Here is a 19,417-nt window from a genome sequence, read left to right as displayed (position 1 = left end):
CTCGCCTGCAAAAAGCAACGTCATCCTGAGTAGCCTCCTCCTTTCTGGTGCGTCCCCATTAAAAAGACAGAGATAGCGCGATCAGACGGCATCGCCAGACTCCTCCTCTACACAGGTACAGCTAAATACTGGGCGTTTGGGTTTTAACAAAGAGAAACACTGAGCATGTATGAGTCAGCTAAGACAAAATAGATTGCAGAATAACAGAGATGATTATAATTAAATGCAAAGTCGCCCGAAAGCATGTGGAAGTGTGACCCACAATGCAATTCCAGAAAAAAGGCAGAGGAAAACGTTTGGGAGAAATAATAAGAGTTATAATAATAATAATAATAATAATAATGATAAGAATGATAATAATAATAATATCCCCAAAGTTTGATTCTGTTCATCTGGATGCAGCGTTTTCAGTGGGAGAAACGTTTCGTCACTCATCCAAGCGACTTCTTCAGTCTCAGCTGACTGTAGGTTTCCCCAATCTTATAAACAGTACATTTGCATAATAACTGAAACCAGCCCACTGAAGGAACAATGGCCCGGGAGATCAGTTCCTTGATCATTAATATGCAAATTCGCATGACCATTGATTAACAACCACTGATCAAAGTTCATTGATCAAAGCCCACTGATCAATGGCCATGAGTACTATTCACAGAGAGTTGGGGAATGGCTGCAATCACAGCATTGTAAGATGGCGAAAGATGTACCCTTAGGCCCCCTCCTCGATTCAAAGATGGTCTTTCCCTTTTGACTTAAATGGCCTCCTCTACTCCTCGCTCAAACTAGCGTTCCTCCCTGTCCAGAATGTGTACATCCTCATCCTTGAAAGAGTGTCCACTGGCCTGTAGGTTTAAATATACTGTGGAGTCCTGGCCTGACGAGGTGAAAAAATAATAATAATTAAATAATAATAAATAATAATAATTATAAAAGGAAAATGATAAAACAGATAAATCCACTCACAACAATTCTTGTTTTTATCCTTAGAGCCTCAGTGTGTCAAAGCCCTTCCAGTGGCTACACCTGCTTGACTTCCACCACTACCAACAGAGATGGCACGGAGCCACACCGGTAGATCCTTCTACTGACTGATAATTGACCACAGGGAGTTTTACATCAACAAGCTGATTTATCAGAAACCTCCCTGACCTTCCTTCGCCTTTTGTACCATAGCCCAGCACACCCAACAGCGATGTGGAGACCCTTCAGCTGTCCCTCATATGGTTGAAGTGGAGGGCTCCAATTGACTCCATGCAAAAAAAAAAAAAAGGATGATGAGTCTCTTCAAAAATGTTATATTCAACTGAGTTCAGTGTTCACTACAGACGTTACGACTGACCGCCCTGTAGACCTGAGCAATGAGATTACTACCTCAGAAACCCACGTGAGAAACAGTTTTTTCATAATCTCTGAGGGGAGATGGCCTCAGAGATTAGTTGTATTTCTTGGAAAGAGGCCAACTAGAGGAGGTCAGGCATGATGTTGTTCATGTTAAGATCAACCTCAAAGTCTAGCAGAAGGAAAAGGAGAAAATGAAAATGAAAAAAAAAACCTCCAAATGGCAGCCCTAACCAAGCGTCAAGCTCCTGGCTGGAGAAGAAAACAGAATGATTTGACCCAAACATCTGAGCTAAGGACTGCTCCAACACAGACAACACTGTTGATTACAAGGATGGCAAAACTGGGGGGAGGCACAGGACAAACTCGAACCTACTCTGCCTCAGGTGACTCCTTAAGTTGATAGCACCACACCCACAGCACACACAGATGATAGCATATAGCCTATGTTCACACTTATAAGCTATTCCCTACCTTAAAGACAAATTCGGTCTCTCTAACTCCTCCACAGCTCCGTTTTCACTCTGTCCGGCCGTCAGGACACACAGTATGAGAAAGTTTTACTTTATCACTTGCATGTAATAATGAATTAGAGGAAATCTAAATTTAAATATGCATTTCGCCTTTTGCCTGCTGTCAGATATTTTTAATAAGCTATGATTTATTGTGCTGGGGTATCAGATTATTTTGACCTCTGAGGACCTCAATGTAGTTAAACCTGGAGGGTTTGAGCCTCTCTCTCTCTCTCTCTCTCTCTCTCTCTCTCGCACACACACACACACACACACACACACACACACACACACACACACACACACACACACACACACACACACACATTTTTGTCCCCAGTCAACTATTATTGTCTTACCAATGTAGACTCACAGCTGGTAAGATAAGTGACCTATTTAGGAGGCCAAAAAAAAGATCCATCACACACTCTATGGTAGTTAGATTTCACTAAAACTAAACTAAATAATTCATAAAGGATATATTCATAGTTTTAATATATGTTAGTTTGGTAAAAAAAAAATACAACTTACATGATGAGGGTTTGATGCACATGTTTACTGAGAGTTTAGACGTCTACAAGACTATGAGACAGCCAAAGGTTCAGTATTTTAATTGTAATACCTATACTGAGTTTCTTTAAATTTTGCCTGTGTGTGCCCTCCATAGCATAATCATTAAAAAAAAACACAAAAACAAAGCATTTACAGACTAACTGAAAACAGCAAAGTTAAAACAGAAATAGCTAGACAAACTAATTACAAAATGCACACACACCCATTGAGAGCAATTGTACCCTTATTCTTTATACCTCTATGGGAGAAGATGGGGACTTTGAGAAACAGTACTACAAACTCTTTGCTTTACTATAACAAGTTTGTTTGAGTGAGAACATAAATGTGCAGCTAACACACACACACACTTGAACATTTTTGATGTATCAAAATCTGGTCGTTGTGTGTGAGGAATGACGTGTGTTTAGGTACGACTTTATTGCGACAGAGCAGCAAGGTGTGATAGAATGATTTACCTGTGTGCGTCATGGATGAACTAAGTGATTAATGTCCTGATATGTCTTATATATGCATACCTAAGTCTGGCAAAAAAGCAGACACCACTATGTATGAAAGACAAGATGCAGAATGAGGATCTCATCTGAGCTTGATTGACGGTTAGCTCGGTTGGTTCCAGTGAGTCACACCTGATTCTGAGTGATAGCCTGAATTGTACTCTACTCCTGACTGGGTCCCTACTTATAATCCAGTCAGGAGTAGAGTACTCCAATACTATTTATTGATGTTTTGTCTCTACTTTGTTTCTCATAACCATTGTTACATTCTTACGATGCCTATTCCACGTAAAAACAGCAACATGCTTTCTGTATGACACACAGCAATGACCTAGAATAAACCTGTCTAGATTTTTACGTCTGTTGTTTGTGCCATATGTGTAAATGCACTTGTGTGATCAATGAATGATCAAAAAAGGAGGAGAGTAATGGAAAATGATAAGATTATGCTCTTCTCAGTGCCAAGGTGACCTAACTGAAAAGAAACTTCCATAGTATCATGTTTTGTCTCCATATGATCTTTTAATACAAGATATGCTCAACTGTACAAGTTATCTTTTGCACAGAATGTTCTGACTCTGCTCTGTGACCACGCCAAGTAGATAACTTGTGTCAATAAATTATTCTGTGCATGTTATTATTCTTTGTCTAAACCCACGCAGACTGCTGCTGCGCTCTAAATTGTTGTTTGATCCCTTTGCAAAGGCAAATTAAAACCCTGGAAAGAAAACCTGCTTAGGTGTAAATCAATTGATTTCAGATTTCCATAATGAGAGATGATAGACTTTCTGATTTAAAGTACCTTCAGAACCTGCAATCCATGTAGATAGGCCTTGCCAAAATAAAGAATATTTTTATTCTTTTCGTTTCGGGACTATTCCACCTTATCACAGTATGGCAGCTGTGATTTACACAAACCAGCCTAATCCTGCTTTGTACATTTTGCCCACACTGCATCTCTGCTGTAGTTGTGTTAATGTCAAAAGTTCTGCTGACCTGCACATTATCAACTTCACTGTTGTTATATGCCTTATTTTCTGTATTATGTCAGCAGGTTATTTCATTGTACACATTGGCTTATTAGACCAATTGCTGTTCTTATTGGTTTTACATTCCAACCTATTCAATTTTCCTTTTAAACATAGATAACATCATCTATGTATGTTAGAGAAAGCAGGGAGTGTGTTGGCATTTAAGCACTGCTCAGCAAAGGTGCCCACTTTAAAACTGCCCTTTCTGTAAAGTCTGTCATTAGGGAAGTGAAGGCATATCCTCTGCTGGGCTATTGTTATCTAAGAGTTAGAGAAACAGAGAGAGATTGAGCTGTAGGTGAGAATGTGTAGGAAATGTGTTGAGAGTCAACACTGCGGCAAGGAGAAGTTGTTTTAGAGAGTGCGCATGTGCATTCTGTTAATTTGATTAAGTCAGCACTTTGTGTAGCAGGTAATACATGGATCAGTGACTTCACTTACATTACACAGTATTGCAGATGGACAAATTGCACTGCATCACTACTGACTAACCACAAGAGGCCGCACTCTTCCACCAAACAACCCTCAGCTTAATCCACAGTGTCCTTTTCACTTTGAGCGTTGTGTTTCAGGCACACTCAAAAATCACCTCATTCTTCAGACACATTGATTGTACAAGAATTTATCCCAGTCAGTAAGTAGTGGCCTTTTCAGGCCGTAACAAGTGTAGTCTGAGCTACACGCTGCTGGACTGTGAAACTGTGGAAACTCTCCTTGCTGAAAGAAAGCAAGCCTTGCTGTCAGAATAGGTGAAAAAAGATGAAGAAAGAGATAACGAAGGTTTAGCAAGAGTGACGGGTCAAAATATGACATTTGTTTAACATAACTTCTGCTAGAGTGGTAATTTAAAACTAGTTTAATACACAGGCCTACATGTAAGTGATCCATAGGAAAACCAAACCAAAGTTCTGAGACTGCATCTATATGGTCAGTCTTTCTTACTTACTTACTTACTTACATGAACTTGTGAATAAAACTCTATTAATTGACTTTTGACCCATAATAGACTGGTGATTGTTAGCCTGTCTGTAGTCAAATGTTGTAACCAATGTAAAGCTTTCATGGTTTGTAAATTCTTGCCAATTTGAGTTTGATCTGTTTATCCTTCATCTGCCAGATTTTGTGGATTGATAATCCTGTTCATCCTTGCCTTACAGAAGCAGAGAAGTAACATCATTTTCAATGGAGCCTATCCCAGGTGTCATAGGGTGAAAGGTAAGTTATTCTGTTTGCATATCTAAGTCCTTCTTGCAAGTATATGTTATTGTTATAAAATTAAAAAAAAAAAGTCAGGAACAAAACTGCCAGCTCAACCTTGCAGCTCTTTGTAACTATTAAGTACATGATGTCATATCAGAAGTGAGTTGTGATGTCTTTTTCTTTGAGACACTGTGATACATTCAAGGACAAATGCAATATGGGGTTGATATTGTGCTTGACAGTTTGTGTCATTTAACATTTTAGAATAAATTTCATAAAACCACAATTTTAACTACTGAAAGCACATATTCAGTTTTGCTCGTTGTTCAGTTTGTAATGGTGAACATCTTCATCAAAAAAGTGAGAAACGAATGTTCTACCCTTTTGTGTATGGTCAGACTGATGTACACTGAAGTGCCACTGGGACTGCTTTAGTAAACAGTGACAGTAGAGTTATAGAAAATGAAAGTTCTAACATCATAATTTAGCAAAATACTGTAAATACCAAGACACTGACTTTGCAGCATGTTAAATAGAAACCCCAAAGGAATGTCTGCTTGCATGGAGTTTAGTGTTCCCTGATGTTTATCACCAGATGTTGCTTTGTTGTGTTACTTATATCGATTTCTGTATTTGTTGGCTTGTTGTGTGTTTACAGTGCCACCAAGTGGTAATATCTCAAGATAATTAACAAACAGCTGATGCTAAATGCTCCTTCAAATGCTGCTCTAAAAATGTGGTGTGCACTTTTGTAGAGTCAGCCTGAATTTGTGACCAAATATCTTTGTCTCTCAGAATCACTTAGTATAAAATGCAAAATACGTGAATTCCCAATAGAGTACAATTCAGAAAAGTGAGAAAACATGTTACAAAATTAGCAGCTAACTATGGAATTTATTTACCCAAAATTACCAGATGTATAATCTCAACAAAACAACTAGTTACAGCACTCACCAAAAAAGTAGAAGAATTCTCCTCTGATGAACACTGTATATGTTCCTAAACTACTCTGTTAAACTTCGACTGTTGGACATAGAGGCCAGACACAAAAATCATTCAAAAAAGAATAAAATCGCTCAGATTCGGACAGCTATCAAAGGCATTCACATTAGCTTGTATACGTGAAAGTTGACAGACAGAGACGCGTGACAGAGCTTGAGTAAGAAGATCAAATGGAGCTTACTTTTTGACCTCATCATGCCTGGTCAGTCACAATGGGATGTAGCTGCGTAGTGATGCTTGCCAGTTTGTAGATTCCATAAAATTCTGAAGTACAACTCTTGTGCTTTTGAATTGGGATTTTGTGGAAGTTTTAGAAGCTGTGCTACATTGCTCAAAGGCTACCAGCATCTCTTAAAGTAGAATATGTGATAAACACATCGACATTACAAAAAACAAAAGGAAGAAAACATGAAAACCGAAAAAAGCAAAAACAAGATTATAAAACATGACTTAGTCCAGTAAAGTTCTAATTAGTCCTAATTTGTTTTATTAGAAAAACAAAACTGATGGTTTCCTGGTTTTAGAAATTCTACTATCTTGCCTACCAACGTGGTGGTGTAAACTTGGGTTATTAAGCTAATGCATTATAACTGCATGAAAAACTTTTGAAACAGTATTGGCAAACATTTGCTGTTGAGCTCATTTGGGAATGACCAGTACAACCCATTTAAAATGAACCAATTTAATGCAGATGACAGTTTTTTCTTTACTTAGTGTTCCCTTTATGTAATCCACACCCCAGAGTTCATTTAAGAACATAATAACCCACTGTCCTGGCTATTTCTCATGATGGCACTTTTACACAATGACTTGCAGACAATGTCAGCTGTAGTTATGTGTTATGTTGGAATTAATGTCATTCTAATTTTTAACTTATACAGTTTGGTCTTAACCCTCTCAAGGCAGGCGTTGCAGATTTGCAACAAGTAAAAGTTTTTTTTACTCAGAAGTACAGTGGGGCAAAAAAGTATTTAGTCAGCCACCGATTGTGCAAGTTCCCCCACCTAAAATGATGACGGAGGTCAGTAATTTGCACCAGAGGTACACTTCAACTGTGAGAGACAGAATGTGAAAAAAAAATCCATGAATCCACATGGTAGGATTTGTAAAGAATTTATTCGTAAATCAGGGTGGAAAATAAGTATTTGGTCAATAACAAAAATACAACTCAATACTTTGTAACATAACCTTTGTTGGCAATAACAGAGGTCAAACGTTTACTATAGGTCTTTACCAGGTTTGCACACACAGTAGCTGGTATTTTGGCCCATTCCTCCATGCAGATCTTCTCGAGAGCAGTGATGTTTTGGGGCTGTCGCCGAGCAACAGACTTTCAACTCCCGCCACAGATTTTCTATGGGGTTGAGGTCTGGAGACTGGCTAGGCCACTCCAGGACTTTCAAATGCTTCTTACGGAGCCACTCCTTTGTTGCCCGGGCGGTGTGTTTTGGATCATTATCATGTTGGAAGACCCAGCCTCGTTTCATCTTCAGAGTTCTCACTGATGGAAGGAGGTTTTGGCTCAAAATCTCACGATACATGGCCCCATTCATTCTGTCCTTAACACGGATCAGTCGTCCTGTCCCCTTGGCAGAAAAACAGCCCCATAGCATGATGTTTCCACCCCCATGCTTCACAGTAGGTATGGTGTTCTTAGGATGCAACTCAGTATTCTTCGTCCTCCAAACACGACGAGTTGAGTTTATACCAAAAAGTTCTACTTTGGTTTCATCTGACCACATGACATTCTCCCAATCCTCTGCTGTATCATCCATGTGCTCTCTGGCAAACTTCAGACGGGCCTGGACATGCACTGGCTTCAGCAGCGGAACACGTCTGGCACTGCGGGATTTGATTCCCTGCCGTTGTAGTGTGTTACTGATGGTGACCTTTGTTACTTTGGTCCCAGCTCTCTGCAGGTCATTCACCAGGTCCCCCCGTGTGGTTCTGGGATCTTTGCTCACCGTTCTCATGATCATTTTGACCCCACGGGATGAGATCTTGCATGGAGCCCCAGATCGTGGGAGATTATCAGTGGTCTTGTATGTCTTCCATTTTCTGATGATTGCTCCCCCAGTTGATTTTTTCACACCAAACTGCTTGCCTATTGTAGATTCACTCTTCCCAGTGCAGGTCTACAATACTTTTCCTGGTGTCCTTCAAAAGCTCTTTGGTCTTGGCCATGGCGGAGTTTGGAGTCTGACTGTTTGAGGCTGTGGACAGGTGTCTTTTATACAGATGATGAGTTCAAACAGGTGCCATTCATACAGGTAACGAGTGGGGGACAGAAAAGCGTCTTACAGAAGACGTTACAGGTCTGTGAGAGCCAGAGATTTTCCATGTTTGAGGTGACCAAATACTTATTTTCCACCCTAATTTACGAATAAATTCTTTACAAATCCTACCATGTGAATTCATGGATTTTTTTTTCACATTCTGTCTCTCACAGTTGAAGTGTACCTCTGGTGCAAATTACTGAGCTCTGTCATCATTTTAAGTGGGGGAACTTGCACAATCGGTGGCTGACTAAATACTTTTTTGCCCCACTGTACCACTGCAGGTATTCTTTTGTGCATTAGCAACAAAAACTTAATTTGAGCCTGAGAGGGATAATTAGATTTTTATCAGGCATTTGTTCTTCTATGTATGGTTTTCATAATTCATTTTGTTTTCAAAAATGTTTTTCTCTACAATTTATATGTTTTTGAACTTCATAAATGTCAGGAGTCCGTAAACAGCAGTTTGACGTTTTCACTAAAAGGAGAAGAGAATTAAGTGCAGCGGAAAAGGCATTTGTGTTCTGCTATTGTTTTTCCACATTAATGCAGTTGCTGAGTCAGAATGCTGCTAATTTGTTTTGTTCATATGGTCTTGCAAATGGAACATACTTGTTTCATGTAGAGAAGGGGATTTAAATTCAGATGCAGAGGAGAAGCACAACTTCTCTCCATGGTTGCCAAAAAAACCTTACAATAACTCAGAAGATCCGCATAATTATCAGCATACTGTAGCTCCACCCCATTTCAGCCTGAGTCTATTTACAACAATTTAAACCTACTGCGTGAGCATAGAGTGTGAAATTCAACTCTGCCTTTTATATCCACTTATATGATGTTCCCTATTCCTGAATTGCTTCATTTACATGGGTTTAACATTTAAAATTTGGAGTCACAGAATGAGTTAATGACTGAACTATCAGCATCTGCTCCTTTTAAGGGTCAGTGTGAGCTTAGATGTGTATTTACATACATAAAGTCTCAATATAGATAAAAGTGTACAGCTTTGGTATATGTAAACTGAAAAAGTACTTGGTAAATGGTGATCAAAGCCACTTTTCTATTTTATTATTTCATTTATTTCTTTTATGTAAATTGCTAGGGGGAAATGTTTTTTCTTTCCTTTGTGAGCAAAGAGGGGAAATACAAACCTTTGATATGAAAAGTAACAAGTAAGAGAGAAACAAGAAAGAGGATGGCAGTGAAATTAAAGAAAGGGGGAGACAGCAAGGACACATTTGGAGTAGATAAGGAAAGAACTAAAGCGATGAGTGAATGGAGTCTATTAACCGAGTGAGAGTGAATGAGAGAGAGAGAGAGAGAGAGAAAGACCACTGGTGCCGCAGCGGGACCGACTGTCACACGGACTGTCAGAGGGGTCGTTGCGGGGAGAGCTGCAGCTACTCGCCGTTTACAGGCAGTCAGACAAGAGGGAAAACATAAGAGGAGAAAGTAGGAGAAGAAGAGGAAAGGGGGAAGAGAACAAGAAGGAAGAGGAAAGCGCTACATTGCCAGTGGCTGCTCTTAACTGCTTGCCCTCACCTCCACCGGACAGGATCTACTGCCCCCATCATCATTCCTCTTCATTATTATCACCATCATCCTCTTCATTATCCAGACCTCTCTTCCTCATCACCATGCCGGGTTGGCGGCGGAACCTTACTTTCTGTCTGCAGCGGATGCACGAGGAAGGTAGGAAGACAAAACAAATTGCTGTGTGCGTGTGTTTGCACTAGCAAGTGCGCGGGCGTGTGTGTGTTTGCGCACGGGCAGCACGATTTCCTGCTGTTTAAATTGGGGCTGAAATATGAGCAGTTGGGTTCTGGAGACACTTTGAATCTTTATGATTTCTGCTTCATGTGCTCTGATTTTTCTGGATCACTGGAAGTGTGTGTGTGTGTGTGTGTGTGTGTGTGTGTGTGTGTGTTGCGTTGTTTGCGTTTTGTGGGTTGATTGAGAAGCACCTGCAGCTTCACTAACTGTGTGTGCGCGTGTGTGTGTGCATGGATACGCTCGGGCTGCTAGAGCTGCGCGCTGTGCGCACACGTGTCACCACGGGTTTGTTCCGCCGTTTCAGCAGACATTGCGCGAGGCTACTGATGCTGGCAGGTCAGGGCGCGTGTTAGTGCGCATTTATGTGTGTGTGAGAGAGAGATAGAGGGAAATCGAGTGAGAGAGACCCACAGACACGCAAACACATAGAGGCAGTGTGCTGGTCCTGCAGCATGAACACAGGAGAAGGCAGACAGTGATGATGTTGGTCAGCTAGAATGTGCACGTGCGTGATGTAGCTAAGAAGTGAATGCGCGCAGATGAGAAAGTATATGTTGCATGTGACATAGAGACAGAATGGTGCTGACAGTGGAATGAGAGAGAGAGAGAAAGATGTTCTGCATCCCTTTTCTGGGCATTTTTGTGTTTACAGACACACACACACACACACACACACACACACACACACGCTAATATTGTTAGCGTATTATTTTAAATAAGACACATATTTGACTTGGATTAAAATTCAGTGTTACATACCATTATATTGTGTGTGTGTGTGTGTGTGTGTGTGTGTGTGTGTGTGTGTGTGTGTGTGTGTGTGTACGTATGCTGGTGTGTGTGCATAACAGGATGGTCAGTTGTATGTGTGTGACCTCATGGTTTTATCTTTCCCAATAAAAAGTAATCTGCAGCATAAAATCGAATTTTAAGCACCAGGGAGCTTCTAACTTTAAACAGGCTGTTTCTTGTGTCAACATGAGAAATCCCCCCTTGCCTGAAGTCAGGTTCATAAAAAATTGGAAAACATCCAGCATCTTTGGGGTGAATTTAAAAACTGTAAGCCAACTTTATTAATGTGGTCTTTTTTGAAAACCAGTTTACAAAAAGTTAAGGCTCTTGTAGTGGTCTGCTTAGCTCTTTTTTTTTTTTTCAAGATTACATGTTTAGCAATCACAGAAGACATTTTTGTGTCTGATCCCTTTAATGGAACAGTGACATTAATGTATTCTATCACAGTTGCAGAAAGTGTGCAAGTGCCTAAAGAGTGCTAGCAGACCATGTACCATCTAACCTCGCACACGTGTTTTTTGTTTTTGCTTTCTTGAGACTCCTCTACTTGTTTACTTAACCCATACTTGTGAGTGCAAGAAAGAGAGGTAGTGGACAGCTAAGTGAGAATTTATGGGCAGGACAGATGCCAGAGTTTGTGTGTATGTGCCTATGTTTGTGTTGGGTGTAAGGTTTTATTTACTGTATGGGTGTGAGACAGAGACCAAGTGAAAAAAGGTGGAGTTTTTTCAAGATTAGTGTGAGGAAAAAGAAATATGGGGCAACACAGAGCAAGACGGTGTTTGTTTATGATGTGTGTGAAAGAGAAGTGCAAGGGACGGAGGGAGATAGTGGAAGAATGCTGTGTGCTCTTAGTGTTTATTGGGCAGGAGATGCAGCTTTTACATTAGTATGCTGGTGACACTGTTGTTCATTGATAAGTGCCTTATGGATCTATGAATGGCTGTTTGAGGCCCCTTATTGTACCAGCCTTCAATGTTTTATTTTATTTTGTTATATTAGAGGGAGGGAATGAGATATGGGGGTTGACAAAATGTGCCAGGTAAAAATCTACTTGATAAAGGGCAGATATCAAAAAGGCAAAATAACATTAACACTTTCAAAGATATAGTCCAAACAGGACACAAGTAAAATATGCCACAATCAGGTCGTCTTTCAGAGATGCATACAAAGCTGTAGGCCTGAACAGACAAGAAGATGTGCTGAAGTTCAAACAGAATGGGGGAAGAAAGGGAATTTAAGTGACTTTGAGGGTGTCAGACGGAGCTGGTCTAAGTATTTCAGAAACTGCTGATCTGTTGGGATTTTCCCACACAACCATCTCTAGGGTTTACAGAGAATCATCTGAAAAAGAGACAGTATTTTTGAGCGGCAGTTCTCTAGACAAAAATGCTTTGTTGATGCCAGAGGTCAGGAGAGAATGGCCAGACAACTTTGAGCAAAGAAAAGAAAGTAACGCTAACAAGAAAAACAAAACAAAACATCTTGTCATGATCAAGGTATGCAGAAGAGCATCTCTGAATGAATGACTTGCTGAGCCTTAAAGCAGAAGGGCTGCACCAGGTGCCACTCCTGAACAGGAAACTGAGATTGCAACTTGCATGGGTTTAATTTCTGGTGTGACAATGTGACTGGTTGGGTCAGAATTTGACATACATATAAAACCTAAACATAAAAGTATGAATCCACCTTTTCATGTATCAATGGTACAGGCTGGTGGAGGTGGTCTAATGGTGTAGGGGATTTTGTTTTGCATACTTTGGACCCCTTAGCATTGTTTAACCCAGAGGTTCCCAAAGTGTGGGGCCCACCCCCTGGAGGGGGGGGGGGGGGGGGGGGGGGGGGGCAGGGTCATTGCAGGGGTGGGGGGGGGGGGGGGGGTGAAAAGGGAAAAAAAACCCCCAAAAAAACCCGCTTGGACACTGCTAGCACGGGGCGCCCACATTGAACATTTTTCTTGTAAAACAAAGGGGGGCCTAGCAAAATAAGTTTGGGAACCGCTGGTTTAACCCATACAGCCTACCTGAACATTGCTGATGACCATCTCCACCCCTTTATACCCATTTCCCGATGAATGTTTCCAGAAGGACAATGTGCCATAGTGCAAAGCTCACATCATCTGAAGCTGGTTTTTGAACATGAGAGTGAGTTTACATTACTGAGACTGATGACAGAAAGTGTTGCTATGGTAGTATTTTCCAGTACATAAACAATCTGTATGCAATTTCTGAATCAATAACATGGGCTAGAATGCATAGAAATCACCATTTGCTCACATTAACTGGCATATCCAAGAGGGTTCAGCAGTCAGGTCATTTTCCGCTGTCAGCCGCATTTATGTTTTTATGTATATTTCAGTTTCACTAATGATCATTTCAAATCAGCAGGCTGCATAAAAACTATTAAAAGTCTCACAGGCATTTATACTTATTTATACTGAAATAAGTCCCTTCACGTTCAAGAAGCGTTGTTGGAAAAATAGAAAGGAGTCAGTAACTTCTTTTTTCGGATAAACCATTGTGTTGCATTGTGTGGGTTTAAGAGTGTGAGTGCATGTGTTTTGTGCAGTTAAAAGGAAATGACCACTGTGTAATGCATTTATAAGTAGCTTCCCCACCACCATGTAACAACTGTTTGATCAAAACATCTCATTCCCCTGCAGAAGGACAGATTATGGATAAGCAAGCCTGTCAGCATGTATGAGTGTGTGTTTTTGTGTGTGCCGTAGAGAGAAAAGAGGGGGGCAGTGTTTGTGCATGCAACACCCATCCATCATGCCAGAGATGGGGAGAAATTTAAGGGTTCAAATAATAATGGCGATTGTGATCTGCATGAAAGATGGAGGGAAGGACTCAAAGAGAAGGAAAGGTACAAAGAGCCAAATGAAAGGAGAGTCAGAGAGGGAGAGAGAGAAAGAGAGAGAGAGAGAGAGACAGAGAGAGAGACCTGACAGAGAATGTTGTAAGAAAGAAATGGATAAAAACAGAGGAGAGCATCAAGGAGAAAGATAGAGGGCTGGTTTCTAGTGCTTATCGTTTGAAGGAAGAGATCCCATTCATCAGGAGACTAAAAGATCAAATAATGTGCTGGTTAGTGGAGAGCAAGCCTGCCACTGTGTGTGTGAATGTGTAACAAACTGTGAGCTGGTGATTGAGCTCCAACCTCCCAAAAAGCCTTTTAATAAGGCTAAGTTGTGTTATCACTGATGGGTGGGGAGTTGAGGGGGCATGCAAAGGAGGAGCTCAGGATGTAAGAGGAGGAGATAGATAAGGGAAAAAAAGACTGGCATGTGTCAGATGGTACACTATGGACACTGAAAGTGCTAGTAACACTTAACATTATGGACATGCATGTTTATTTATAGATATTGGTAGAAATTACCAAATGAAACTATAGATGGGGAAAAAAAGTAGTACCCACCACAAATCTAATGGTTCAGAGTAAGGCTTAAGTTTTTTTGCTTTATTTTTTGCATTTAATTATAACTTTCATTTATTTATTTATTTAGTTTTGACAGATGTAACAGCACTTAATACTACATGATGCTTCAAACAGCTGAACATTTGATAATAGGGTAACTGCTTAATTGCTAACTGGAAATTGTAGATGGCTAATGTAGCATGATTTGTGATTCAACTGTTTTGCTTCATAAGATAATTCATCTGTATGCTGATAGAAATGTAATTATCAATAATAATGGATTGGATTTATATAGCGCTTTTCAAGGCACCCAAAGCGCTTTACAATTCCATTATTCATTCACTCTCACACACTGGTGGAGGCAAGCTACAGTTGTAGCCACAGCTGCCCTGGGGCAGACTGACAGAAGCGGTTACAGATACGCTTCCCAACCCCCTGAGCCACGGTCGCCCTCAACACTAGTAGCTACTTGTTGCTGAACTCTTTCTTTTACCTTTTATTATTCCACATTTTCATTTTGGCTGTTTTCCACTGGGTTAAAGGGGGACATTGTTTCTCATCCAGGCGCCTATATAAATTCACCTTTGTAGGTTTGAACTGAATAGAAACCCTAATTCTGCATTTGCGCAACTGTGGTACCTTCAGTAATTGACATACATACATGTTATATGTCCATCACTGAACACTTAAGCCTGTTTATTAAGACCTTATAACTATTCACCCATTGTAACAAGTGCTCAGTGACAGGATAGCCAGCGTTGGGGAGTAATGGAATACATGTACCGCCGTTACGTAGTTAAAATACAAACTATGAGTAACTGTATTCCGCTACAGTTACCATTTAAAAAGGTGGTATTCAGAATACAGTTACTTTGTTGAAATAAATGGATTACATGGCGGTATTTTCCTGTTTCATATGTTAGGCTATGCCCTCTCTATTTTTTGTAATTTCACGCCGGTGGAAACCCAAACACAACATGCATTAAGAGGCTCTAATGTCTGTGTCTCAATCTCGCGTCTCAAAATGACGTGAAGAAATATTTGATTTAATATGAAGGCAATAGGCAGAGTGTTACAGGCATACCCCTAAAGAATGTAGCCTCATGGACAGTGTAGTCCATGCTGCAGGGAGAATGGGAGAAAAAGGAGAGTAGTAAAGTACGAGTTGTCACCAAGCAGAAACGGGAGCTGGAAGCATGTAAATATAATAATAACCACTTCAGCCAAAAAGAGTGCCTGACGAGCCCAGTTGTAAGTAAGCTATTAAGACTCGACTGTACACTGTGTTCGTGTTTTCCTCCTGTTAAATTCTCCCAATTCTTTCTATCTTTGGGCTGAAGGAAGGACAATACTCGGTATATAAATGCTCAATCAACAATCTTTTATTCCATACGATTCAACACTTTATGAGCATAAACCATCCGGATGGGGAGACATGCATGCAGAGGGTCACAGCAAATCTCAAACTGGTGTAGGATTACTCAAACTCTTATAGCCTCTAGTGGCCCCCACCTAGTCGTAAAAACCTAAACATTCACATTCTTCTAGCGAGCCTGACTTATAGCCTTGGCTCCATATTTTGTCTGCCTTCAACATACGGTGGGGGTGAAGTCTCCTGTGGAATGTGCTCTCTGTCTCCTCTACTATCAGAAAAAGCAAGGTCCTGACTCTCTGAAAACAGTATTTCTTATAACTCAGCAGTATAATGCATCATAAACAATATCATTCATTCACATTGAATCAGCAGTCTAATGTAATACAAATCAGTTTAATAACTGTAATAGTTATCACCTTCTCCTAATTCAGGAGAATACTACAAACTAAAACTACATAATAATTTCACAATCTTTAATTAGGGGTATAACATGGCATAAGATAGTATTATAATCCCACACTCCGAAACAATAAGTTCCAATGGAGCAGTCTTTCAACGCCTCTCTCTGTCTCTCGCTAGCAAAGTTGACCCGGACTACAAAGTAAAGCTAGTTTTCGGTTACGAGCCCGACACGAGCCCGACGTATTAGCCAGAGGTCCCTTTACTATGGTTCATTTTATATACGTGCAGAATAGTTTTCAATACGAGATTGCTGGAAAAAGTGCAGCTTTACCTAATGTCCACCCTACTGTTACTCATTTTATATTAAGATTAAAAATGGTATGGCGAATAACCTTCAGTAATAGTAATAAATCACACAGCAATAGTTCATTTATGTAGTTGTAAAAAAGTATGATAATATATTAAGTAATCCAAAGTATTCAGAATACGTTACTCTCATTGAGTACATTTTAAAAGTAACCTTCCCAACACTGAGGATAGCATGCAGACAAAGGAAGAACGCTGTTTCATCTGTACATTATGTCAAAGATATAGATGAAAATTATTGTGCTTGTTCTTTAAAATCATGTACCATAACAGACACAAAATACAAGACAAGGCAACAGAAAAGTGCATTTGAGAATAAAAAGAGAAGATATCTTGGAGTTGTTTGTTTATCATGGTTGTTAAAGATTACAGACTGGCATTTTTCTATACCAGTGGTTCAAGGTTCAAGGTTCTTTATTTGTCACATGCATAGTTATACAAGTATTACACACAGTGAAATGTAGCCTGACACGCTCCTCGACATGTGCAAAAATTGGGGGGGGGGGGTGTAGAGGAAGAACATTATATATATATATATATACATACGGTATGGGAACTCCAGGCCTCAAGGGCCGGTGCCCAGAGCTGGACTGGCCATCGGGCATACCGGGCTGATGGTGATTATTCGTTTTTATGGGCCGATGGTTGTTTTTTTTTTTTTTTTTTGTAACAGTATAAACAATGAAAGGTGGTGGATTGGCCAGATGCTGGACGATGTGTAAAAATAACTACTGCGCACTAGCTAGCATGACAGAGTTTCTATACTTCTGGGTGGGTGCTTTGATGTTACTGATAGTGAACTTTATTCATAAGGTTAGTTAGTAGAATTGCCAACCGTCCCGTAAAAAACAGAATCGTTCCGTATTCAGAGAAAATATCACGCGTTTCGTATTGAGCTGAGAATGAACACAGTTTGTCCCATACTTCAGCTAGAATGGAAAAAGACACAAAGCTGGAGTTGTTCTGTGTCTTTATGCTGCACAGCTGCCTCTTCTTCTCTCATTCTCTCCCCCTCTCTCTCCTGTTGCTATACTTCAATCATGAAACTGATCAATGATCAGTTGATTGACTTTTCTCTCTTGTTTGTTTATCGCCCACTTTGCGCCCAAAAGAAGAAACCAGCGGATGTCGCGCTATACAACAGCAGCACGTTTAAGCTTGATGAGCTGTTGTTAGAATTTATTTATTTATTAATTTCTAGTATCAGCTGATGTTTGCTGGAGCCACAGCTGTAAAAGCTGCTGGTCATGATATTGGTTTGGTTATCTGTTGAGAGGGAAACATGAAGATGAAACCAGGAGATGTCCTTACTGAATCATCAGAGCTGAACAGGTGATGGAGAAACAGGTTTACCTTTCAGGTGACATGAATGAGTTGAAGGGAAGTTATGAACTGTTTCTGAGAGACAAATAACACCAGGATCCTTTTCTAAGTAGCTGACAGCTGGTAACTGTGCAGGGGCGGGTCTAGCAAAGTTTTGCCAGGGGGCCAGGTAGGGCATCAACAGGGAAAGGGGGGCACAAAGAAATACTTTTCTTTCTTATTCTCATTTAAAATATCTCGCTTTTAATAAGTAATTATCTGAATCTTACAACCAGTTTTTATAAAATCTATAGACATCATACATATACCAACAAGACAGTGTACATCACTGTCACAACAGCGTTTGTTTTCATTCAAAGGCTTTATGGCTTTTCCTATAATAATGGTTGCCGGTCTCTAGTCAAAATGCCCGGCCCGATTTTTTGTCCCAGTCCAGCCCTGCCAGTGCCCTGCAGGTATTAGATATCACCATGGGTCAACACACCTGAATCAAATGATTAGTTCATTACCAGGCCTCTGCAGAACTTCAAATCAAATCAAATCAAATCAAATCAAATCAAATCACTTTTATTGTCACATCACATGTGCAGGCACACTGGCACAGCACATGCGAGTGAAATTCTTGTGTGCGAGCCCCACAAGCAACAGAGATGTGCAAACACAACAACAAGACATGTTGAGGAGGTCATTTAGCCATTTAAATCAGCTATGTTGGATCAAGGACACATCTAAAACCTGCAGGTCACCGGCCCTTGAGGCCTGGAGTTCCCCACCCCTGTTCTATACATTTGAAGAATGTATAGAATTAAACTGTATTAACTCTTGCACCAATAATCAATCATTATCAATAAAATCTTGCACTCTTGCAACAATAAAATCTATTTAGAAAATCTATTTGCTGTGGGGACAAGTAGGGATGGGTACCGGTGTCCGGTGCCATGATGGCACCGGTTCTGACATAAACGGTAGTAACCAGACCAAAAAGCAGAGCACATTTCGGTGCTTTATTTCGGTGCTTTTTTTTCCTGAACTGTGATACACTTTAGATTCTAGCCAATCATTTTACGTTTCCGAGGATAGTAGGCGGGGCCAGGTACGTACGTTCTGTTAGAGCAGAGCTACAGATTAAAAATATCCAAGGCGAAGCGGTCAAAAGTCTGGCTGTACTTCATAGCAAAATATGCAAACTCAACAGCCTGCAACAAGTGCTTTAAGCTGATACTGTGATACTGTCAAAGGAGGTAACACCTCAAATCCGATGAAACACCTGGCGACGCATAGCGTTTTTTTTAAAAGCCCAGAAATGCGCTGTATTTGATAGCTTGCTGCGAGACCTCACACCGAGCACATCTACTGCGGGTGGGTTGCCTGTTATGCAACATCCCCCAAAAACACGAAGAGGAGAGTCCTGGCCCCTAGCCCTGCCAGTGTAGCAGAAATGATGACGGATGATGGTGGCAGCAGCCGTTCTTCTCTGCGTGAGTAGCTAATTTACGTTGAGTAGGCTAACCACGTTATTACATTAATGCATGTAAGGTGA

General features: G+C 40.4%; 1 protein-coding gene across 1 annotated transcript in view; it reads left to right on the top strand.

Annotated features, from left to right (window-relative positions):
- The first annotated feature begins 10,063 nt into the window (after positions 1 to 10,063).
- Positions 10,064 to 19,417, top strand: part of grip2b (glutamate receptor interacting protein 2b) — a 280,202-nt gene continuing 270,848 nt past the window's right edge. Inside the window, exon 1 of the mRNA XM_085354483.1 lies at positions 10,064 to 10,118. Within this exon, the coding sequence (XP_085210609.1) occupies positions 10,064 to 10,118 (55 nt within the window). The remainder of the gene's footprint in view (positions 10,119 to 19,417) is intronic.

Source organism: Diplotaxodon limnothrissa, linkage group LG5 (genome assembly GCF_057381915.1).
Source record: "Diplotaxodon limnothrissa isolate DT_005_m linkage group LG5, D_limnothrissa_male_GT1.1, whole genome shotgun sequence".
Taxonomy (NCBI): domain Eukaryota; kingdom Metazoa; phylum Chordata; class Actinopteri; order Cichliformes; family Cichlidae; genus Diplotaxodon; species Diplotaxodon limnothrissa.
This window is presented reverse-complemented; position numbering and strand designations above follow the sequence as displayed.